At 45.0% G+C, this 24,216-nt stretch overlaps 3 protein-coding genes and 1 pseudogene across 4 annotated transcripts; all 4 read right to left on the bottom strand.

Moving 5' to 3' along the window:
- Positions 1 to 4,900: 4,900 nt before the first annotated feature.
- On the bottom strand, positions 4,901 to 6,093 carry LOC117855369 (uncharacterized). Its single transcript, XM_034737710.1, has 2 exons — positions 6,082 to 6,093; positions 4,901 to 5,899 (listed from the first exon to the last, which is right to left on the bottom strand). The coding sequence occupies exons 1-2, from the start codon at positions 6,091 to 6,093 to the stop codon at positions 4,901 to 4,903; spliced, it is 1,011 nt and encodes a 336-aa protein (XP_034593601.1).
- LOC117858108 (chloride channel protein CLC-c) lies at positions 5,915 to 13,971 on the bottom strand. 2 transcript variants are annotated; one of them, XM_034741112.2, is made up of 8 exons: positions 13,800 to 13,971; positions 10,980 to 11,354; positions 9,862 to 10,062; positions 9,344 to 9,521; positions 8,483 to 8,745; positions 7,863 to 8,132; positions 6,643 to 7,774; positions 5,915 to 6,350 (listed from the first exon to the last, which is right to left on the bottom strand). In XM_034741112.2, the coding sequence occupies exons 2-8, from the start codon at positions 11,255 to 11,257 to the stop codon at positions 6,237 to 6,239; spliced, it is 2,436 nt and encodes an 811-aa protein (XP_034597003.1). In that variant the 5' UTR covers positions 11,258 to 11,354; positions 13,800 to 13,971; the 3' UTR covers positions 5,915 to 6,236. The 2 variants fall into 2 exon arrangements, with proteins under 2 accessions (XP_034597003.1, XP_034597011.1); XM_034741120.2 differs by lacking the exon at positions 13,800 to 13,971 and adding an exon at positions 11,467 to 11,606.
- A 700-nt stretch (positions 13,972 to 14,671) lies between these two features.
- On the bottom strand, positions 14,672 to 17,723 carry LOC117858087 (uncharacterized; annotated as a pseudogene).
- Positions 17,724 to 17,862: 139 nt separating this feature from the next.
- On the bottom strand, positions 17,863 to 24,051 carry LOC117858081 (ferrochelatase-2, chloroplastic). Its single transcript, XM_034741074.2, has 11 exons — positions 23,890 to 24,051; positions 23,642 to 23,763; positions 22,959 to 23,241; positions 22,451 to 22,594; positions 21,738 to 21,839; positions 21,175 to 21,278; positions 20,962 to 21,088; positions 20,339 to 20,491; positions 20,163 to 20,263; positions 19,797 to 19,998; positions 17,863 to 18,241 (listed from the first exon to the last, which is right to left on the bottom strand). Exons 2-11 carry the CDS (start codon positions 23,746 to 23,748, stop codon positions 18,017 to 18,019), a joined length of 1,548 nt encoding a protein of 515 aa, XP_034596965.1. The 5' UTR covers positions 23,749 to 23,763; positions 23,890 to 24,051; the 3' UTR covers positions 17,863 to 18,016.
- Positions 24,052 to 24,216: the final 165 nt, after the last annotated feature.

The following is a 24,216-nucleotide window of genomic DNA, read 5'->3' as shown; positions in this document are numbered from 1 at the left end:
GTTCATTCGTCGAGGGAAGAGCCCCACAATTCTTGACCAAAGCCATGACATCCTGGATGGAACAACCAGATGTATCCTCCCTCCTTGCAATAGATTCACAAGATGCAGCTGTCCTCTCATTCATCTCCACAATCTTGCCCATTTGTTCCTGAAACCAATGCCCTGTACTTGTCTTGGGTTTCTTTCCCTTGATGTTACTAGCCCCTCGACCTCTCTTTGAACCATGCACACTCCTAGGTGTCACCTCCTCCGGCTCACTATCCGAATCCATTTTGTCTGCTTCATCTTCATCATCAATAGGAATTGGAGAGCTTTCACGAGACAAGTTTGCTGAAGAAGGTGCTATACCACTAGAAGCGGACCAATGTTCATCACCAGTATTTCTGAGGTCTTCAAACATAATGCTTAGCTGTTCTTCATTTTGTAGTCCTTTCAGCTTGAATCTGGTAGAGCCCTTTATATCCTGAAATGCAATAGTTAGATATTAATATTTTTACATATTGTAAAATGAAAAATTTGAAACAACTGCAACTTGTCTACTTACTTTTGCTGTTTTCTTCCACCATGCCTCTGACATTACAATATTCTTCCCAGTTTCATCCCATCCAATCCCAGTCTCCTTATTTTTCAACTGCTTCCACATACCATAATCTTGCTTCGACTTATCCCATTTATTCTTGAATTGCTTTCTAGTGTACTCAATCCCAGTCCTCTCTTTAAACCTTGCTATCACATTCTTGTACCCGGTCTTACTCAAATGAGTACTTGATCTATTTCCTTTTAAAACTTCATCAGCAAAAATCTCACAAACTATCCTATTGTTCTCATCACACCAATCAGCCAAGCTGTTGCCAACAAAATCAGTTTGATAAGGGAAAGTTCAGGCTATATGTAGCAGTGGCAGTGGCAGTGGTGCCCATTTATAGTTAGCAGGAACAGTAGGATATATTCAGAAACTATATATGGCAGTAATTTATATTCAGGATCAGAACAAAAACAGTAGCAGTGGAACAGTAGGATATAGTTAGCAGGAACAGTAGGATTTATAGTTCTGGAACTATCCTAGCACTGAAACAGTAGCACTTGCCCTGCTTGCATCAATATCCTAGCACAAAATGCTTCCGCACTCAATTAAGTGAAAATTCAGATTTTATGATTGTATCTGAATTAAGTGAAAATTTATGAAGAAACAATTGGCAAACATTTTTAGCCTGACGCAATAGAGATTTTTAGTACCAAAATGTGCTCCTACTGCAAAAGAAAGGATTGATGTTGAGTCGCGACCGACCATCAGGATGTGTTTACTTCAATTTTTCAACAGATTATACTGTACAGTATTCAGTGAACGGAACAGACACAAAGCAACCGACCAGTGGGTGCAGCATGGGTGAGTCAGGTAGACCAATGCTCAAAGTAACAAAGCTGGACACTGGTGCATCTAGAAAAGAGCTAGCAAAGTTCTTATCTTGGATCGGTGAGGTCGACGTCCACAGATGCAGGAGCAGTAGCTGTCCTAGCCGCCGGTGGTGGCCTAGGTGCGCGGGTACCTCGCCGGCAAGTTGAGGAGCTCCGAACTAGACCAGAGGTGACCCGAACCGGCAGCCGCTCGTCATTGCCTCCAACCTCCTGTGAAGCTGTCTCCTGTGAAGCGAGTTGAGGATCGGCACGGAGCCAATCCGACCCTAGAGCCGCCGCCGCTGCTCCAGCCCACCACTCCGGCCATCCTCCGGGTGTGCTTGCAGGCATGGCGGCGTTGGGGATGCCGGAGGCCTGTGAAGCTGATGGCCCCGCGCTGGGGACGCCGGGCCATGCGCCGGGGATGCCGGGCCACGCGCCGGCGGCCAGGCCCGCCGCGGCTGGGATGGCCGGTTGCTGCGCCGGTGGCTGGCCCGCCGCGGTTGCTGCGCCTCCAGGCCATGCGCCCGCCACCATGCCGGGAGGCACTCCCGCGGCGGCCAGGAGGGCACCCAGGGGACCCGTCGGCGGGCCTCCCGGCCACACGAACGGGGCGCCGCCAGCCCCTCCGCCGGACACATACGACGCGCCGTTGGCCCCTCCGCTTGGCGCATCCTGGAGCCCACCACCGGATCTACCCCTTTCGACCGCCGGATCCAAGTTTCCCGCCGCCGGAGCCGCATCCATGCCGGCCGCCGCCACCAGACCAGATCGGCGGCTGCCCCTCCGCTACCAGAAGAAGAAAGAGGAAAAGGAGGAACGGTTCACAGAACAGAGGAACGGCTCGAGAGGGAGGAAAAGGAGGCGGTGGCAATTCGATGTAATTTCGGCGAAGTTGAAGGGTAATTTGGTAACATGGGGGGCGCGGATGGAGGGGAAGCCGCGGGGAGCTGGTTTTTTGGGCTTCTCCTCCCCAGTACAAATTGGAAAACGGCTTCACGGGTGCTTCGCGAGAGAAGCCGTTTTTTGGAAGGGTGTTTGGTACGGCTTCTCCAGAAGCCGCTCGAGAAGCCGTCCAATAAGTCCTACCAAACAGGCCCTAAATCGATTTTTGCCCCAGATACATGCAAGCTTTACAGGCATAGTTCGATGGAGTGTATCGTAGTGGGATAGTGGCCTGTTGCTTGAGATTAGCTGGAGCAAATTACGATTCTCTCTCTCTGGCTCGCTGTTAGCTCTTTTCAATTTGCCTCGGTTCCTTCCTTGAACGTACTGTATGATCCATTGCACAATTAACGTCCCAGAACTGCGCGTGCATTATACAGTAGTAGACGCTGCCGAGAATTATACAGTGACGCATCGTAGTATCTACACTCCATTTGTCCTAAATTACAATTCATTTTAAATTTTCTACAGATATAGAATTATGTATGTAGAAATGTTAAAATGGGATAGTAGTTTAGGATGGATGGAGCACATATTATGATGCCTAGCCTTTCGTCACTGTATAGAGAAATATTATTCTCTATGTATGTATATATAGGCTAGTTTTTTTTATCTAATCCTGCAAACTACACTATTGTTCTTATTAAAAGAGCTTATTGGATCATTTTGAATTTTGTATGTTTATAGTTTTTACTATACATTTAGATATACGCTATGTTTAAATGCTACGCTTATATATACAAATGCTAAAACGACCTGCAATTTTAAACGGAGGAAGTATATTATTGTAACTTTTACTATTTGGCTGATCCATATGGTTTTTTTAATCCAACTTTTACGATCCCATAACCTACAAGATAGATATGTTAGTATGGATTCAAAAAGAATTTTGTCACTACGTAACTCTCTTTAATATTTAGCCTTTCTCGTTAGGCTACAGGCTTATATTGGCTTGATCGACTCGCAGGCTTGATGATTTACTTGTGGGACTTGCGTCACTGTCCTGTCCACGTCGCGATGCGTTGCGTATATATATGCCAGCTATGGGCCATAGTCCGCAACGTTATCACAAGTCCACAACGTATACGTGATGAACGGAATTTGACCAGCCGTCGCGAGCGTACGTACGTGCTGGGTTGCCACGATACGTACTGTTAGTCAAAATCGCCTCGACACAAATATGTTGGCATGGGCATGGGCTGGGAATGAGGCTCGTGGCAGACGAGCAGCCCAGCCAGCTCCACGCGGGTATGATGGCCCAATCCGCTACTTTAGGGTCCACGAGGCGTAGCGTGGTGTAACTCAAAAAAAAAAAAAACCGAGGCGTAGCGTAGTCCGTTACAAATAACTGAAAAAACAGGCTCCACCCGCTCAGTAGGCAGGCGATCTAATTTTACCGCCCATCACAAAAGCGAGAAAAGAGCGGATTTTATATTTGTAGTCCATCCGATGGGCAATTTAATTACTCTGTAATACACCAGGTAACATATTTTAAAAATCACAATTTTTTTGGTATTAACTTGGATGAAAACGATCGAGGACTAAAATTGGCACGATTGGATGAACTGCCCGATCAGGTTGCCAGAACCAACTCGATCAGTTTGGGTGCCTTTGTAAAAAGTTCAAGTTGGATAGCACCAATTGTGTAGCTCTGATGATCGAAATGTATAAACAGAAGTCCGACTCGGAGTTTTGGATGAAAGAATTATGACTTGGGAAGATCTGTGTGACACCAAGTGTTTTTTAAGACCTTAGAAGGCCATCATTAGGTTAAATAAGAAATTTTCCTTAAAAAGAGGTATAATGAGCTAAGTGCAAATTTGAGTCAAATTTAACCAAAAATTCAAATTTAAGTTTCAAATTTGGAAAATTTGGCAAAAATTTGGAGAGGCAGATTTGAAGGTTCTTGACATGATGGAATAAAGTTTGGATCAAAAGACTTTCAAATCAATAGTCAAAGTTGTGACTTGGGTCAAACTATTCCAAATCTGAAAATTCTGAGTCTAAAACAATGGCAGTTAGTCAACTTTGAGTTTAATTCCTGAAGAAATTTTATCTAAGATCCGGATAATTTTGGACCCTAAGAAATCCTAGATATACATGTAATATTATGGACATGTTGTTGGACAAGGAAAAGAGATATTTCAATTTTAAATTAAGGGCCAAAATTTGAAAGTTGGACTGTTTTTAAGTTGACTGTCGAACCTGAATGGCTTGAGCCATTGTTCACTGGCATGCAGTGATGAGTGGCCTATTTTGGCTTAAGGTTTGGAAATTTTTTTACAAAAAGATGTTGGACAAGATCATGCAAAATGGGACGGGTGATATGTGGTTAACACATACCTGTAGTTCATGAGCATAGAAAAGTGACTTTGGATATTTAAACTAGAGCTCAAATTTAGGGATCTCCCATAGAATGTACTGCATTTCATAAATATACTGGTCAAACTATCTGTAAGTTTCGCAAACCGGAACAAATTTAAGAAACAAAACTATACGATTGAAGAGGCTCCGATGCCTGATTGTCCCTCCGAGACCCAACGTTCTGAACGACGAGGTTTTAGAACACGGTGGCGGTGAGTAGGATTCCAGTGCCAGAGCCGATGGCGCCGGTGACGTCGCCAAGGATGGTGAGAGCTCCGACGCAGAGGCCACCGAGAACAGCGGCCGTGGGGACGTAACGGCTGACTTGCGAGCGGATCGCCGCATCAGGGAAATCCAAAACGAGGCGCCGGCTCGCCCAAGCCCGGGACAGCAGCGCGCACGAGGTGAGCAGCAGCATGGCGTACGAGAGCGCGTAGAGCGGGTCGGCGACGACGTGGCGCAGGCCCGCCGGCGGAGTGACGTAGTAGGCAAGGCCGCCGACGGGGACGGCGGCGTAGTAGCTGGCCTCCTCCCAGGTGCCGATCAGGCGGGCAACCATGCCGCCGCCGTACCGGCTGTAGTGGAGCAGCTGCGACGCCACGGAGAAGGCCGAGACGGCGGCGGAGTGCAGCACGATGGGTACGACGGAGGTGTAGAGGAGCTTCACCGGCAAGGTGTCCCGCCGCTCTTGCGCGTCCCTGGAGTGCATCGGCAGCAGCACGTGGCAGCCGTGGAGGAACACCGCGAGGAGCAGGACGAGGAACGTGGCCAGCAGGCTATCCGTCACGCTCGGGCCCCGCCCGGCGTCCACGATCTTCCAGATGACCTTCCCGCAGGTGTTGGTGGCGGCGAACAGAGTGAAGGCGGACGCCCTGCGCAGGCCGTAGCCCGTCCCCAAGAGCCCGTCGAGGAAGGCGACGACGGCGCCGCCGGAGAAGAGCTGGAGGGCGATGAGCGCGCCGCCGATCGGGCCGACGGGCCCGTACATGCCCAACAGGACGTGCGCGGCGGCCTCCCCGAGCGCGATGGCCATGGCGAGGCCCATGCGCGCGGCGGCGACGAGCTCGCGGTCGGTGGAGTGGCGGTGGCGGTCGACGGGACCGAGCAGCGCGGAGCCGGTGAGGAGCTGCACCGCCGCCCGCGCCGCGACGCCGAGCTCCAGGAGGGTGCCGCGGTTGGATGCGAGGATGGGGTGCTTAGTTCATTCAAATGGCCGAATGAGGTGGTATTTATAGGTCTAACCACTCAAACCAGTGGTTGCTCAAATTTATTTTACACCTTGGATGATTTGATGGTACAACCACATCAGTCTCCTTGTTCACGAAAGAAGGAACAAGGGTGGCACCAGGTAGAGTTGTAAACAGCAATCAGACACACCCTTATGTCCATTTCATTCAGGAAAAGAAAAACTTGGCCCACGAACATTACACATGTCCTAGTTGTGCAGGAACCAGAGCTAGCAGGTCCATCCAATTTTGACAGCCAGCACGCAAATAATTTACACAGACGAGAAGTAGCAAAAAGCCTCATGATCAGCCTGCCATTGAAGCTGAGTGGTACTTGTGAGGGTTGAGATTCGGGAACAGACTGTGAATGTGTTCAGGCATGAAATCATGCCTTGTCAGGATTCCAACTATGGGAGGCCTCTGCATTTGACAAGAAGAGAAATACTGATCGTCAGACCTTGAAAAGTTTTCAAACTAAAGAAGGGAAATTGCAGTTAGTCTGAAGTTATATTTCTTTGAGCTGACATGTAACTAATGAGGTAATAAGCACCTAGAATCCATAACATGCACGGAGATTACTAAATCAGTTAATCTAAGCACATAAACGAACTAGAATGATTAAGCACTTGAATCATCCATTATTGTGTCTAAGTTGTTGCTATTAATTTTCATGTATATGCATTCCATGTTTGACTAAGAAGTGAGCTCTTACATCTGGTGCCTTGGGCACAACCAAAAGGTGCCTCAACCCGAGTTCCCGGAAAAGGATTGCGGCTTTCGCCAGTGACATTGTCTCAACCACCGTATAAGGTGAGGTGTTTGTAATCGGATGGAGATCCACATACATGTCCATCTCCTCATCAGTAAAATCCAGATCCTCAATTTTCAAACCTTTTCCTGACCCTGGTTTTGCAAAGTCAAAGGCACCGAATCTTCGCAGAACAAAGCTACCACTAGTTTTCACCTGCCCCTTCATGAAATTCTTGCTGTTCAGTAAAACCAATAGATGGGACCTAGTCACAAGCCCAACCAGTTCCGGGGTTTCCGTTATGGGCGGCTCATCAACCACGGGAAACCCATTGTGGCCCGTTATCCTCAATGCATGAACAATTTTCTCCACCTTTTCAACACCTGAAAAGGTGATTAGTGGGCCAGAAACCACATCACCAGCAACCAAATGTCTCATGTATGGTTCAGCATGAGCCTCCATGTATGGCAAGCCTTTCATCACCACTATCTGATCATAAACCCCCTTGTTGAAGTTATCTGCTATGGTCTTGGATATGAGAAGAACAAGCATGACCAAAGGGAGCATGGGAAGATCATTGGTGAGCTCTAGAAGGATTACACAAACTGACACAGTCATTCTCATTGTTCCACCGAGAAAAGATGCTGCACCAAGGAGGGCAAAAAGGCCAGGATCAAGATCGGATATAGATCCAAGAAGTGTTCCCACTATGCGGCCATATGTGGCTCCAGCAAGAATAACAGGGATAAAGAGGCCAGAGGGGACTGCAACCCCGTAAGTCACAAGTCCAAGGCAGTAAATAGCAGTGAAGAAGATGAAAAGACTGGACATTCGGAACTCATTTTCGGTGCCATTGCTGAAGAGATTGCGGATGGCATCATCGTTTGTGTTGAAGAAGAGTGATGCAAGATCATTGTAATATCCTGGTTGGCATTGGAAGTTCTTGTAATTGCCAGAACGGCCAACAGTTGGACACTGCTCCACAGCATCAGCAGGGCATGGAGTGCATGCAGCAAGCCAAGGAAGACCAAAGGAACACATTGATGTGATTATTGATATTGTTATGGTGAGAAGGATCTTGAATGGAGCACCTCTCCTGCAGGCAGATGAAATAATGCAGATGCTATCACGTCTTAAATAAGCTGAGTAGACTGGAGAGTTAGGAAAATATGTTGATTACTTACTCATTGATGATACTGTAAACTCGCAGGATCTTGTCCAAGAGAAAGTTGAAGAGGCCTCCAAAAATGCCGCCAATTATGCCAAGGACTATGATTGCAATTAGATCTGGAGTACTGTAAGTTGCAACAGTTGAACTGAGATCAAACATGATCAATCCACCTTTCCCAAACAGACCACATTTTCCACTGCGACAGAATTCAATCAGTCCCCTCAATACCACAGCAACAACAGCGGTTGTAAAGAACGTTCTCCACAAAAGAGCACTTCGCCACCTGTAAAATGACATATAGAAACACTAGTTACCATCTTTCATCACAAGTATAACTGAAACAATTACATGCAAATTAATAGTAGATAGCTGCACTAATACCATTTTCTTTTCCTTTCCATTTTTGCAATTTTATCAATTGGCCCAGCCATCGTAACCACATGGCCAATTAATGAATATTGTTTAACAACAAAAACATACCACCAGATAACAATAGGTAAAAAAGGATAGATATCGAAAGCTCCTAGATACTGCATCTACGATATTGTACAAATCCAAACATGCAAGGTGTCGAATAGAGAAAATACATGGCTCTAAAGAACAAATGTTAACTTTCTAAGAAAGAGGTGCTACCACGATGCTACTTCTTCAAGAGCAAACAGAACACCGCCAACAGGTGCACGGAAAGCAGCTGCTACTCCAGCTGCAGATCCACATGTAATCAAGTCTCTCCTATCCCTGTCATTTTTAAAGTATCTTAGCCAGTTACAGGTAAGATGATACTTGCGTGATCCTCCCTGACCAAGCAAGTTGGCAATACATGCTCCTGTATGTACCATAGGGCCTTCCTTTCCTAGTACAAATCCAGCTGAAACTCCAAGTATTGAACCAAATATCTGCAAGCAGTAGAATATTGAGTTAGAATATTCCAGAGTTGGAAGTTTCTACAACAACCTAGTACCCATGTTGGTATTGGTAGAATTTATTTCCCTTTTCAATGTAGAATGATATTGTTCAGTCAATCAAGCTTTCCCACATTTTATATGTACAAACAATCATATCCAGTATATAAGTTTTTCTAACAGAATATTTTCTACATAATTTTCATAATAGACACTCTTTAGAAGGTAATAGGTTAATTATCAGCATGAAGATCTTAAGAATAAATAATGGCAACCAATTTCTGGTAATTTATGATTCACAAGTGAATCTACTTTTCATTATCTCAACCAGTGGACTTTTGTAATTAAAAATCATCAGCAATATTTTTCCTCTTTCCACTTGGAAGTAAATAAGCATGAAGTTTTTTTTTTCATATTTAACTTGCTTTCAAGAGAAGTCCCTAAGTTTTAAACCACGATGTGATAAGAACAATAGAACTTAGTTGAGCTTACTAATCTCATGAACCTGTTCCAGAAGCTATCCGAAAAAAATGCACATAGTGTAAAAAGGTAAAAAGATCAATTACACATATGGTTCTTAGTCAGAAGTTACCTTTACAAACAGTGTGCTAGGAGCCAATATAGAATAAGCATCAACCCCATTAAGATATGCTTTAACTTCAGGAATACCGGACCCAGCAGCAGCAGGTGCAATATAAGCACAGATTGCTGCTGCAGATGCCGCCAAGACTAAATTGCAACCTCCATACACAAAAAATGCTTTGATATATCTGCACTGGAAGCAGAATGCTATTATTAATTACTTCAAAGTACTCAGCATGCTTAAGCAAATACAACATGCATTACTAATATTAGTGACACTTTATGCTCCTCAGTTGTCAGAAAAGAATTTCTATTGCTTGAAATCTTTATAGGTTGCAATAAAAGGAACTTCATGATTGCTTTCATGAATTTGGTAAAATTTCCAAGCATCATGACAATAACAGTGTAATAAGTGGACATACACCAGATCATGATGACCCGAAGCAATATATGACAAGGTAATACAGAATACTAAAAAGTGGAAAATCAAATTGTCCTTATAAAAAAAGAAACAGACTAAAACTTTACCTCTCATTGAGCATAAGATCACTCGTGAGCAGCAATTTGAATCCAGCAATGTTTTCAACCGCAAGGTTATTGAAGAAACCAACAACTCCAGTTAACAAGCCAATAAGAAGCACCAAGCTCCACTTGAGAACAATGTACTGAAATATCTGCTTCTTCTTTCTTGATCGCCAGTCTTGCTTGAAAAGGTCATTCTCCACAACTCTGAAACAATGAAATTATTCAAGAGTGTAACGAACAGGTTATAGTGTCCATACAGTGCACACAGCACACAAGGTTGGTACTGGGTATATGTACACAGTTGCATGATCTCTGCAATTCAATCATCGTTAAAAAAAACTCTAGGAGGTCAGTACGTGGATTAACATAAGGATATGGGCATGAATTCTTCAGAAAAAAAAATATCTGGAGACATTTCTAGCAAATGTATATCTACCCATCTTCTAATTAAAAAAACGGAGAGGTAGACTGGCATATTAATTTTTGTGAAAGAACTCCTTTTCTTTTTCTGAAACGAGCATTTGCACATAATTTTGCAGCCCAGGGCAGAGCTGGTATAAAATCTCTTCATTTCTTTTGAATCAATCAATTTCGCTATCCAACCATTCCCTTAAAAGATAGCAGTATGTAAAGGAATGACTAATCGATAGTACTATGTAGAGGAGAATTACTTGGGGCCTGTCTGGAACTAATTCACTCCATCAAAATATATTGTTTCTTTTCTTGATATCACCTTGCACTTATCATTGGCATACAAAAAAATATCTACACAGCAAGAAGTACTAAAACTGTAATTGATATGAAAGTGCAAGATGCAAGCATTGAAAACTCAGGAACCAAGAGTTGCGATCTTATGTCCCCAAAGCCCTGAGGTTGCTTCTCTAAAGTGTACATGGCTCAGTCATCATATAAAGAAAAATAAGATGAACAATAATCCTGGTTTCCTAGGCAGTTGCTACTTTCGCTTTCTAACCCAGTTAGATTAGTTATTAGTACAACTAAGAACACAGGAGAAGATTAAAAAAAAAGATTCTTTTCCCCATGAAAGGCTGAAGAAAAACCAAAAAAAAAAAGTAAACGAAGAGAAATAGCCCAAGGGGGAAAAGGAGAGGAGAGCCTACTCGTAATCCAAGCTCTCGATGGGGCAGACGTTGGCGCCGACGATGGCGATCTGGGAGGTGGTGTTCATGGTGCGCTTCCGCAGCAGCGGCTCGTGCGTGCTCCCGCGGTCGCCGGCGCCGCCGTCGTCGTAGCGGAGCAGGGCCTCGGAGGAGCCGTTGTGCTGCGGCCGCCACGGTGGCACGCCCCCGGCCCCGGAGCTGTCCATGCTCTCGATGTCGTAGTTGTAGCTCCCCTCCCGCTCCGGACGGCGGGGCGGCCGCGGGGAGCCGCCGTCCATTGGTGCCGCCGCCTCCTCTGCTCTGAAGATGCTCTCGTTCGTTCTTGCCTTGGCGTCCTGGTCTTCTCTAAGCTTGCGCAATGTCCAAGCAGAGAGCCTAGTAAAGGAAATTCAGACGATAAAGTTGAAAAAATGAAAGATTAGCATCGCGTTATTAATTATTCCAGCTGGGAGAAAAGAAAAGGAAGATTGTCGGGTCAACACGTTACTGCGAATAGTGTGGGAAACTGAAAATCGGCACTGTAATGAATGCACTCGAGGGTTCTTTTTTCCTGCTGTGCTATTAAAACCGCAAAAAAAAATAACTTGGAAAAGCGGACAAAACAGGGCAAGTCTTAATCTCATTTAACATTTCATAAAAGCAGGAATACAACGTTCACTTGCTCCAAGCTAGCAGTAGATTCGAAGATCAAGCATTCAAGCAAGAGGAAATGGACGGGTGGGTGTGGGATATGAAGGATGGCCCCACCCGAAGGGGACCTGGCAACGTGTACATTGCATGATGCACGTTGCTTTTTGCTTCCCTGCTCCAGCTCGCAAGAGACATCGCTATCGCTAGGCCTACCAAACATCGACTTAGACCGGTGTAGATGGTAGTTAAAGTTTTGGAGCAGAGGCTTTTATTACAGCTCGCCGTGGGAGTATTCTTTTTAGGTGTAAAATGTAAGGTAACAACCAGGAAGTTTTCTCTATTTCCCTAATGCTCTCTTCACTTATGTCAAGTTTTTTATTAATCGTGAGAATGCAGCTGCTGCTACTTGGCTGGCTTGCGGCTGTTGGCTGCCCAGTTGCACACCGAAAGACTACTGTACTACTATACAACATGTCTAACTAGTGAACAAAATTCCTAATCAGAGCTCGTTTTGTGTCTTTCACTTTGATAAGGAAACATCCTACATCCGTCTCATTCACGAATTGCCAAAATTAGAACCAACTGTAATACAAAGTAAATATTGATTGCTAGCACAGGAGGGACGGGTCACCTGGTTATGGTAGAAGGGTTTGGTGCGCACAGCATTATTGGCCTTTCTAAGGGCCTGTTTGTTAGAGCTCCAGCTCTGAAAAAATAGCTCCAAATCCATAGATCCAGCTAGCTCCGCCATAGAGCTGCTCCACCGTGGATCTAATATCTCAAAAAGCGTTTGGTACAGCTCCATTCTTGTCTTTGTCTCACTGGCAATTTGGGCCCATTCATCAGAATAAAAAAATATCTCCTTCCTGGTGCTGCAGCACGCATGGTTGAGGTGCTGGCGGGCACGGCCTCGCCGGCGGCCTCGCGCGCGCTGGCGGGCGCGGCCACGCCGGCGGCCAGGTGACCTCGCGCGCGCGGGCGGGCGCGGCCGCGCCGGCGGCCAGGCGGCCGGGTGCGGGGCGGTGCTCCGACGGGCGGAGCGGGGCGGCGGGCGGGCGCGGCCTCACCGGCGGCCGGGTGTGGGGCGGGGCTCCGGCGGGCGGGACGGCGCTCCGGCAGGCGGCGTGCTGGCAGGCGCGGCCCCGCCGGTGGCCAGGCGGGCGGGTGCGGGGGGCTTCGGCGGGCGGGCGGTGCTCCGACGGGCGGAGCGGGGCGGCGGGCGGGCGCGGCCTCACCGGCGGCCAGGACGGCGCTCGAGCGGGCGGGGCGCGCGGGCCGCCGGCGAAGCGAGACGGCGCTCCGGCGGGCGGGGCGGTGCTCCGGCGGGTACGGGGCGGCGGTCCGGCGGGCGGGGCACGGCGGGGCTGCGGCGAGCGGGGCGCGGCCATGGCAGCGCGAGAGGAAGCTGTGAAGAAATAGAACGAACCGGTCATTTTCCACTAATGAGTGGCAGTGGTGGGTAATTTCCTCCAACTCCACCAGATTTGATTTCGTGGAGCACCCCCTGAGGTGCTCCACCAAATCCATGGATCTGGGGGTAGATCCACCGTTTTCGTGGAGCAGATCCGTGGTGGAGTTGCTGGATCTAAAACCGTTTGGCTGAAAAATTCTAGAGCAGAGCTATTTTTGAGGATCTGGAGCTGCGTGGAGCTCTACCAAACAGGCCCTAACTTTTGCGAGAGAAGAAGTGGGGCCAAGCGAGATGAACACACTGACCAATGGCCTGTAGACACATGGAATCCAGCTTGGGTTTCCTATTTCTCCCCCATAAGCTGTGGTTAACCATCCGATGATCCAGACCAAGACTAAACATGGGGTTCACCACTCCTTCAATTTCTTTTCTTTAATGCGATGATGAGATCAGCAGTAAGTTCATACTATGTATATTGGGAGTCCAACGTAAAATTTAAATCCATTCTCACGATTTTGTCGGGGAAAAAAAACATATTCTCAGATCTGATTTGGTCATGGCACAAAACAGTGGAAAAAAGATAGCTCTCCTCATCATTTCATCAAAGGCATAACAAAAGACTGGAAATAATCTTATTTTTCGATTGATCAGTTGCATATTCAGAAGCAGACAAGCAACATAATCATGGCAAACACTAAAGCAATTGCAAAAGCAGGTTGCTTGCGACAAGGAAGAAGCATCTATACCACCTCTTCCGAATTGGAAGGGTAGGAGCTTACCTTAGCTTGTAGATTGCCGCTGGTGACTGAACTGATCCAGCCGGCCAAGCTGGAACTTGTCCAGTTGGGATCTCTCTCTCTCCCTCTCTCTCCGCGCTTATGTAGCACCAGCAGGAGGCGAAGAGAAAATGGAAGCTTCGGAAGAAAACAGAAAATGCAAGGGGCAGAAGCTGATGACGTGGTGACAGGAGAAGCGGCGACTGAATGATACGAGTATACTAGGATGAAAAGCCATCTCTTAAACTCATCATTGCCCTTACGCAACCCACATTTTGGTCCACGTATATACAATTTTTTGTTTGGTACTATGTACTGTGTGTATACAGTCATGTAACTAACGTGTTGCGTGCTTGCTTGGGTAGTTGGATTGGTGTTTTGTTTGTATTCTAGTGTAGCAGGGGAGCTAGAAACGCTAGGCATTCTGCAGGACTGGATTGTAAAATGTTTCTCCGAAACGGAAAGGCTCTACTCATTGGCCGTCGCTTGCATGGCCGGGCCCAGAGCCGTGTCCTACGTGAATCAATGTGAATGTGAGGCTGGATGCATCCGTGAGCTGGAATAATTGAATATGACGGAGCACTTGACAGCGGCGTTTTGATTTCAAGGGATTTTTTGTAAGAGAACATTATATTTTAAGAGATCCTAGCGAGGCGACTTTAGCGGGGTAGGAAGAGGTACCCGATTGGCCACGAAGATATAAACACGAGTTTTATGTTTAACCATATACTCCGTCCGTTTCAAATTGCAGGTTGTTTTAACTTTTATATGTTCATACACTATATCTAAGTGCATAGAAAAATTATGTATCTGTAAAAATCAAAATAAGCTACAATTTGGAACGGATTGAGTAATATTATCGGATGGATTGAAATTTGAACCAACAAAGCACGTGCCGGGGTCTGGCTGCAGCTGACCAAGCTGTGTCGTTAGCAAGTACAGACACGCGCAGCGTGGAACACGCGCACGCTGAGGCCGCTGTTAATTTGCTGGCGATCTCAGCTGCGCATCGTCCCCCTCTTCGTTGGGTTTACCAAACATCCATCCATATATATCGTCTCATGAAATGAAAGGAAAAAACATGGGATCGTGCCTAGACCGAGGAGGTTAGTTCGGTGCTGCAGGTGCCAGCTCTCTCCCTTCACCTTTCTTTAACCAACAGCATGGGCAGCCGATCGGTTATTATTAGTAATCTTAGCTAGTTAGTCCATCACTAAAAGTCTACTGGTAATTTGCCCTAAAAATGAGGCCTTTTTTCTTTAGGGTCTTATTAATGCGCTGCAGAAACGTCATTCCTAGGAGCTGATCCTTTGATCCGGAGGCTCCAACCGATTTTTCCGAACCCTTCGAAATTTTCTTTCTCCACTTGGTATTGACTAGGCCACGACGGCCCGGAAGGCGTTTGCGTGTGGACGAGGCAAATAATAATCGCACCTGCACAAACCCGTGATCCTCCAAATCATATGATCGAGCTGCTTGAGCCCACTGCACCTTTGCATGTTTAATCTGTTCCCTAAGCTACCTAACTCCTCGGTACGGAGCAATAAATAGGGAAATATTTGCGTATCCACCATCTACAAGGTAGAACTTCCCCACAGGCACATGAAAACCTTTCGCACGTGCAGACCATAGGACCCTTGCATCGCATGCAGATCCTTCCCAAAACCACATGAAATGAAAGTGAAATTTAAATCAAAGTCACATACACACATGACGTTCTGTGACAAGGTTCCCTTCCTATTTCTGTAGGGAGCAGCTCTTCTTGTGCAATGATGATAGGAACATGAGTGCCATCAATGACTCCAATGTAGTTTTGGAAGAAAGGCATAAAGCGAGGGTCTGATGCAATCTTCAGGTTCGCATTTGGGAGCTTCAAGAATCTATGAGTCAATGCTGGAATTATATCGAAGAACTCTATTATTTTCCTATGAATTGTCTCACCACTATGTTGGAATTCCTTTTTTAGCCTATCGGTGCTTGCATTATGAGAGAGCATGAACATAAACATTCCCAGCTGCTCCTCAACTCTAACACCATGAGTGTCACGTAACAAGTTCTCCACTCTAAGATAATTTACTATAACTCTAAATATCCTAGGCTCCATCTTGAACTCCACTTTGCACCAATTCTCGTGGCCTTCCAAGATTTGTATGACCTTTTCAACACCAGGCAGAGTTGAGGTGTGCTCCGGCCTTTTTTCCTCATATAAACACTGCTGAAGAGTGGGCACCATAACTAGGAATAGCTCGTCATCCTCTTCCTCCTCCTCTAACACGAATCTCCTAACTTCATCCTCCCAAGATTCCATTATCTATATGTATGTATATGGTAATGCAAGTAAACTATATTATTCAAATGCATATGGTCTAGAAAAAAATATCTCAAGCCATATCAACAAAATAACAAGATTGATTCATTCGACAGCAGTACCTAACATAAAACATAGCCAGCATAGCAATCTATGGCTGAATTACTACGTAGCGGTCTTTCCACCAAACAAGAATTATAACTGATGTGCCAAATATAAAAGAAGAGTTCTTTGAACTGCAATACATAAAAAGAAGAGTTCTATGAACTGCCAAGCATAAAAGGAGTTCTCTGAACTGGAATACAATTTTCAAATAGACCAAAATAAGATTTGCTTTGAGCACTACTCAAAGTAAGTAGACCAAAACAAGTACTTACTCAAGGAGTAGTGGAAGTCTTAATAGCTTTTTCGATATATGTTAATAATGTCGTTGCAACTTCTTTGAGACTTCCCGTCAACTAAGTACTTGTTTCTTGTTAACTCTGATAACTCATATATAGTACTGATTTATAAATTTAACATGCATAATATATTATATATAGGATGTGTTTACTGAACTGTAGCAAACGACGAATGAAAATGTGTGAGTGTTTAGTTTATTTCTCTGAAACTAATTAATGGGGTAGACCTAGTTCACTAGTCACTGTGTGCATGCTAAAAGAAATTAATTGTTCTGTTAGTGTATGCTTTTCGACTTGAGAGATCATTAACAAGAATTACTTTGAGCACTACTTAGAAACCTATCTATTTTAGTGCATGCAGTGTTCTATTTTAGCTCTCACTCAAACTATTTAGAAACCTATCTAGATATCAAGATATATTTTGGGCAGCTAAAGAATGTCACAATTTGGGCAACTAAAGAATGTCACTCAACTGTTTTCCTTTGTGCAACATCAAAATACAAACACAATCCTAAACAGCAAGACCGAGTAAACAATCAAATCACAGCAGCACAACCCTCTCTTCATGATGAACAATCAAATCACACGGTCCTGCATCAACTCTTTCACAAACAGCATTCAGCATTCAGCACATACCAGATCAGTAAGCAGTCGTCGAGCTTGTTGACGTCGTAGCTGAAGTTTACCTCGACGAGGATGGCCTAGAACTTGAGCTGACATCAAACAAAAAAAAACTTCAGAATCAGCAGATCCAGGAGATCTAGGAGATGGGCGCCATAATCTCCCACAGCACCTTGACTACCTCTTACCCGTGCCCGTCTCATCACCGTATGAATCAGACTAGGTTAGACCTAGGAGAGGAACTTGGACGGGCTCTTAGAGCTAACCTAGAGTAGATCTTAGAAGCTCAGACAGAGGTGGTGGCGGTCGCGAGGCTAGCGACGGAGATCAGGAAGAAGAGAAGCCGACGAGGGGCAAGCACGGTAGCAGCTCCTAGGCAGGGACGGGGACATGGAGGGATGCGGCAGCGCCTGGATGACGATGCGCCTGGACGCGGAGGGGGATGCACCACCACGACCCTTGAGGTGAGGACGGCTCGCCCCAGGGAAAACTCGCGGATGCGGTCAGACCTCCCGTCTGATGGGCTCCCAAACAACGAGGTGATTCGGCCCGCCCGCGTGAGCTTCCAGCCTGTGGAAAATAACGGGATCCCTCGGTTCCGAATTCCCAAAGAAGCCCTAAAATAAATACCAAGCTGGCTCGCTAACATAACAACCATATATGATTGTTCTGTTCGGAAGTGTGCTCCAGGCTCGTTTGAGTGTCCCATATTTGTCATTTTCATGTCCCCTGTAGGTACGGTATAACTTCTTTTTTTTTGACGAATCCGTACAGTACAACATGATATACCATATTTTGTTCCTATCCTTTTTCCCGACACGAGCGAAAGCAAATGCATTCATATACAGCATCAAAACGTCCAGATGGAGATGGGACAGAACCGTCAAGGCTCAGCGGATCGGCGGCAGTATTCCCCACTGGTGCAGGAACCCTTCTCCGGTCGTCACCTCCAGCACCAGCAGAGCCAGCACGGCCAGCATGGCGGCGCGGCCATTCCAGGTCTCCGCGCTCTTCGTCCAGCCCCACTCCCACACGATCACCGGTGGGGGCAGCTCATCGCGCTTCGAGTCGTATGCTGCTAGCAGCTCCTCCACGCTCCCAAGGGGTACAAGTGACTGCAAAATGCCAAAATAACCGTCCATCACTTCAAAATATTTAGCAGGTTGGGTTTACGATAGCACAGATGTGATGTGAGCTAAATGATGCCAAAGCCTCAGAAACCAAAGCATATCATTGGATTTGGAGTTTATGTTCCCTCCCTCAGGAGAGATTATTGTTATACTAATATACTCCCTCCGTTCCATAATATACTCCCTCTGTTCCAAAATGTGGGTCGTTTTGGCTTTCCTAGATACATAGATTTTGCTATGCACCCAAGCATCATGTTATGTCTACATACATAACAAATTCTACGTATCTATAAAAGCCAAACGACCTACATTTTGGAACGGAGGGAGTAGTATTTTAAGGCCACTAGGTACATGCCACATAGGTCAGTGTTGTTCAGTGTCCTAACGTTTTATTCACGCCTTAGATATTATTCGTACAAGAACAGCAGGATTCTTTCCTTGAGATAAGCAAGTTGCACAGCAACAATCTTGTAACATGGTGGATCATGATCCTGTCCAAAGACATGATTTTGCAGTATCTCTTTTTTTATATATGCACAATGTTATACGATCGTCTAGTCATCTAGTCGAACCATGGCACCAATAAGGTGACTAGTCGTCGATCAGGACCGATTAGTCGGTTCTAGCCGGACCTAGTCATCCATATAGTCGTCCATATATACAAGGACCGATATGATATGTATACTATATAGTACATAGTATATAGGAAGCATCAACACCACAAATGATGATCAGTTGGTGACTTAATTGTGCGATTTGATGCACACACTGTCCAGAACTGTATATTCCTATCCATACTTGCTGATTTGTTGCTGAGAAGAGAAGAGCAAGAGAACAGAGCAAGAGAAGAGAAGAGCAGCCATTGCAGAGCAGAGGAGAGCAGATCTGTCAGTAAAACATACCATCGGAGGAGGAGCTCATCTTGAAGTTGGGGATTCACGATCTATATACTAAAACCTAATGGGCCTTTTGCCAGCCCAGTAGCCCACCACCCACCGGCAGCCAGGCCAAAACCTCAGGTTTAAAAAATGATCGCTTGTCAAAACTGATCGCTAATCGGATGACTAATCATGATTAGGCGATGAGTAATCGGACGATCAGGTTCCTAGTCGCTCCTGCCTAATCGCTCGGCCTTATCGGTGCTGCAAAAGCGATAAGCCCGACTAATCGCAACTAATTGTGATTAGTCGGACGACTGTATAACATTACATATGCATGGAAATATGCAATCTGTACCCACTCTTTTTTTTATACGGAAATGTGCAATATGTACCTTTTCTCTTTCCTTTCAAAAGAAAAACCTACTTGTATGGGTTACATGCAATCTAGCCAATAGCTATGAGAGGTGGACAAAACTCAATTCTCTTTCATTTAACTGAGGTATCATCCTAACATATTGCTGATTTAAATGCATAAATAGTTGAATGTCACCATTATTGAGTTAGGCACCATACACAAAGCGTGAAGAACTAGCAATAGTCTTTTGACCAAACCATGCAAAAGAGATATAGGATTTTGCTTGCCATGTGCTAGTTGTTACCTGCCGAGCCTCAAGATTGGAAACTGCCATTGCGCCAACATAAGGCAGGCTTTCGATAACAGCATCAGCAAGATCCGAAATGAAGGTGGGTTCACAACCTAATGCAGGAACTCGTCCCCAGTTCTTGATGCCAGATTCTAAAGCCAACTCCTTGTACTCCACATCGATTTCTTCCAAAGTTTCAATGTGTTCGCTGACAAAACTGAACAGGGAAGACCATAAGAAAATATTAGGATTATCGAATCAAAATTAATGGGAGAAAATTACAGTCAGCAGCAAGGTGACAGATGTGAGGGTTACAAGAAGTTTAACACGGACAGACCATCACTTCTATCAAGAGTTCAAGACAATTAAGAGAACTAATACCTAATGGGAACAGCTAGAAGGCTCTTTACCCCTTTCTGCCCAAGCTCAATAATTGTCTCATCAGTGTATGGTTTCAGCCATTCCACTGGTCCTACTCGGCTCTGTAGATTCAGAAGATTGATTGGTCAAAGAAGAGCAACCACCATATTTGGTTGATTGAGAGAACTGCAGCAGACCTGATAAGCAAGTATACATGGATTCATTATTCCTCTTTTTTCAAGTTCTTCCATGATGAGATCGATACATTCTTCCATCTCTGCTTTATAAGGATCACCAGCTTCTTCAACATATGCCAGAGGAACTCCATGGGCACTGAAAAATATCATAACCTGCAAGTTGATTTATCATTAGGATTTTTTTTAAAAAAATCATATGACTCAGCAATCAAAAAGAATAGGTGCACCTGGGCTTGGATGGAAAATATATGCAAAAATGGAAGAGTCCTAGACAGTACTTTTTGTTACTAGAAACCATCTTCACTCAAACATTACCGCATTGTTTGAGGAAGCATTCCCCAGAGGAAACAAATTTTTGATGGAAAAAACAATTTGCTTGATGTCTAAAGAAGTCAAACCTTCTACCTTTCTACCCTTTTGTAAGCATTGGCAGTTTGATGGACATGGAAACATGCTTGTTTGAAGGGGAAAAAAATATGTTATACAAACATATTGCCTACTCTTCTACACAAGAGTCAGCCATGTATGATGACGCGTAGCACATAAATTAAATGTCCACCAAGTTTAACAACCTTCTACATCATAATTCACAAGTGCTTCAAGCCGTAGTTCTTACTTCATACCTTTTGGGGTTCTGAAAATTTTGTCAGTTCATTCTCAATCAAAGTTGCCATAGCCTTGATATATCCTTCTCGTTGATACCATGAAGGTATAACCGTATGTTGCATATTCACCAAATACTCATCCTCTCTAATGGAAATTGAAAGTAACATAATCACATAAGCGTCAATTTTCGAAGCATCAGAAATACAGGTATTTGGATTTCCAAATATTACCTGAATATGCTCTCCAATAAACGGAGACTTGAACCACTAGTTGATATGGAGAACTGTGGGTATAGAGGCAGCACAACAAGTTTTGTGATTCCATCCCGTTTTATCTAGAATGCAAATGAGAACAAATTAGTGAGTTCACAAAGATAATACATATTTTTTTCAATAGATATATATGAACAACGAAGCACCAGAAAATACCTATTTCTGTAGTGATGTCTAGAATATTATTCACATAGCATGGTGTCATGAATACGACACCATGATTAAGTGCTTAGCTAATGTTTCATATCTAGAATAGAATAACATTCATGATGTGAACCGTTTCATACAAGTACCAAAACTGCAATCTAGATCTATATTCTTCTGCAAACCCTAAAAGGGAAAAATGTTATCCATGAATGAAGATCTAATCTGAAAGAACCCCAATCTAATGCATTTGATTTTATGTCTTACATTACTATGACCAATGGAAATTTACAGATATAGTTTCATTTCTAAGATAATAAAAACCCTGGAAAATCAACAGAAATCAGAAGTATTTTGGATATATGTCAAGCCCCTACTTGTTCTATGGCTTCTTCAGTGAAGGGATGCCAATACCGCATTCCAACATACACCTTGGCAGGAACATCTTTTTCACATAATGCTTCCCTCAGTGCTTCAGCCTGCACAATCCACAAAATCCACCAGATGAGAGGTCATGGTGGGAAAACATCAATTATTCCGTAAACTACTAATTTCAAAAAAGTAATATAGCAGCATGCATTCACATTTGAATCCTATCATTGTCCAATGTAAAAGATAAAAATCACAGTCAAATCCAAAATGTTGTTTCTCATGGTATAAGATCACCACAGAGGCCATGAAGCACAGGTGAAACAGTAAAAGAGAATTTAGTATCCACACACAGTATAAGATCACTGAAACATTTCTTAGGCCTAATCTATAGTCATAGCAATATTAACCCAATTATTCGGAAAATCTTTTCTCAACCAAGTGAGAAGCAGCATGAGATATACGGCGCATGTTGGGAATTTATATTGTAGTATTATTCCTAATTTTTAAAGTCCCATCAAGATCTGCAGTAACACTAATGGATGGGTCAATTCATCATCTGAAAATTAGTTTCTGCATGGCACTCTTGTATCCTTTCTCTGACTCTAGGTAATCAGAAATCCACATTGCTAAGAGATTCAGTGCATTGTTCAAAGGAAGAGACTCGGTGCATGGCAGTCATGGCAATTGGCAAATTAGACAACAAAAGATGAGAACATACCTGTGCGTCTGTAATTTGTCGGAGAGGGGAACCGCCGCCTATGGATGCATAACCCTCCTTACTCTTTGGTGCTCTAACTACCGATATGAATTTTGCTAGTGGCTTCTGCAGAAAGCGAAACAGCCTAGGAAGACGGATAATGTCCTGTGATCACGAGCCATGGGATATATAATCAGTAAGAGAAAATAATTGCTCTATTATGTACTCAAATACAGTAGTAATACATCCACTCTGTCTTTCTAGTTCAAGGAATCATGATATGATGTTAGAAAGTTAGGCTGCAATGTTGATTAACAAACACAACTAAGCATGGGCTTTGCAGAAAAATAGTAGTATGTAACTGGACTCTCTGCACATCTGCGGTATGTTAAACCTGCTGCATGTTTAAGTAACTGGCCACTAATTATTTGTGCACCACAATTGTTAAACCTGCAGGGTAAAACTATGGAAAAAATATAGTAAATAAAAAAACTTAGAAGCTAGTATTGCATTGCAGTATGGTAATTACCGGGTCTGCAAAAAGATTAAACAAGAAAGGCTGCACATCATCAAGAGTCTCTGGTCCCCCGAGATTCAGCAAGAGAACACCAATTTTTTCATTGCCAACAAAAAGTTTTCTCATATCAGATTGGGAAGTAAGAACCGCCTCTGATGCTGATGAATGTACTATAAAGTGATGCTTCAAGTCGGGCGATGGTTGAGAAGACCACCCCAAGTTACATTTAACTGAAATTCCTGCGCGGTCGCCAGCTGAGCAAGGTTTAACTGCATGTGTCCTTGATAGATTGACCCTGCTAGGCACAGGAGTTATGTCAGGTGTAATATTGACGATTGAATCTCATAGGCACACTTCTGCAGAAAAGAGAGAAGTGAGATACAGAGAACAGTATATCAGAGAGTTCTAGTTGTAGGAGCTAGTAAAACTTCCATCCAACAGATATAGGTACATGTATCCGTTGTTAATTGTTATGCCCAAACCTCCACACGATCATGTAAAGAAAACACCGTAGCTAATCTGCGCAGCCACAACTACTGCTGCATGCAGAGTTTATCGGTCGTTGATTAACCATCATCACGGAAGAAGAGAGAAACATGAGCAGATCTGCTCCTTTTCCATTCGCATCAAAACTGATAGTATCACCAACGCAGGCAATACAACGGTAAAAGTCGGGGAGAAATGGATGTGTATACCTGGTGGGATTACGGGGCGCGGGCCTCTTGGGGAAATGGGAAGGCCCGGCCTCCACCCTCCCCATCTCGACGACGCCCCTCGTGCTCGCCTGGCTGGACGACCACATCCTCTCCCTCCTCCCCTGCTCGTAACAGTAAAACTTCCCCGTGTAAAGTAAAAGCCCCACATCACAATTCGCAAGGGGAAAAAGAGTTGGCGGTCGGGCGCGTGACTCCGATGAACAAGAGGCAGCGGGACGGAACCTCACCTCGTCGGGGACGGCCCGCGAGAGCGGTGGCGCCGCCCACAGTAGAGGGAGCGGGAGTGGAGGGAGATGGCGAGAGAGGGAGAATGCGGGCGGGCGCGGGGCGGTGGGCGGGTTACGGGAGGCGTGTCGCGACGCGCGACGCAAGTGAAGGACAGAAGGGGAGGGAAGGGGAGGAAGACGACCAGGCGAGAAAACACTAATCCGCAACGGTTGGTCCCTGCGTTTTTGGAGGGTTTTGCACCCCCGCGGCGCGCTTGACCCCGGCGCCGAGCGGTAGCGCAGTCGCTGACCCAGGGGCCCACCTCTCCGTCGGGCCGCTTGTCAGTG

The sequence above is a fragment of the Setaria viridis genome, chromosome 1 (assembly GCF_005286985.2).
Source record: "Setaria viridis chromosome 1, Setaria_viridis_v4.0, whole genome shotgun sequence".
Lineage (NCBI taxonomy): Eukaryota > Viridiplantae > Streptophyta > Magnoliopsida > Poales > Poaceae > Setaria > Setaria viridis.
The sequence above is the reverse complement of the archived record's forward strand: the minus strand, read 5'-3'. Positions and strand labels throughout refer to the sequence as shown.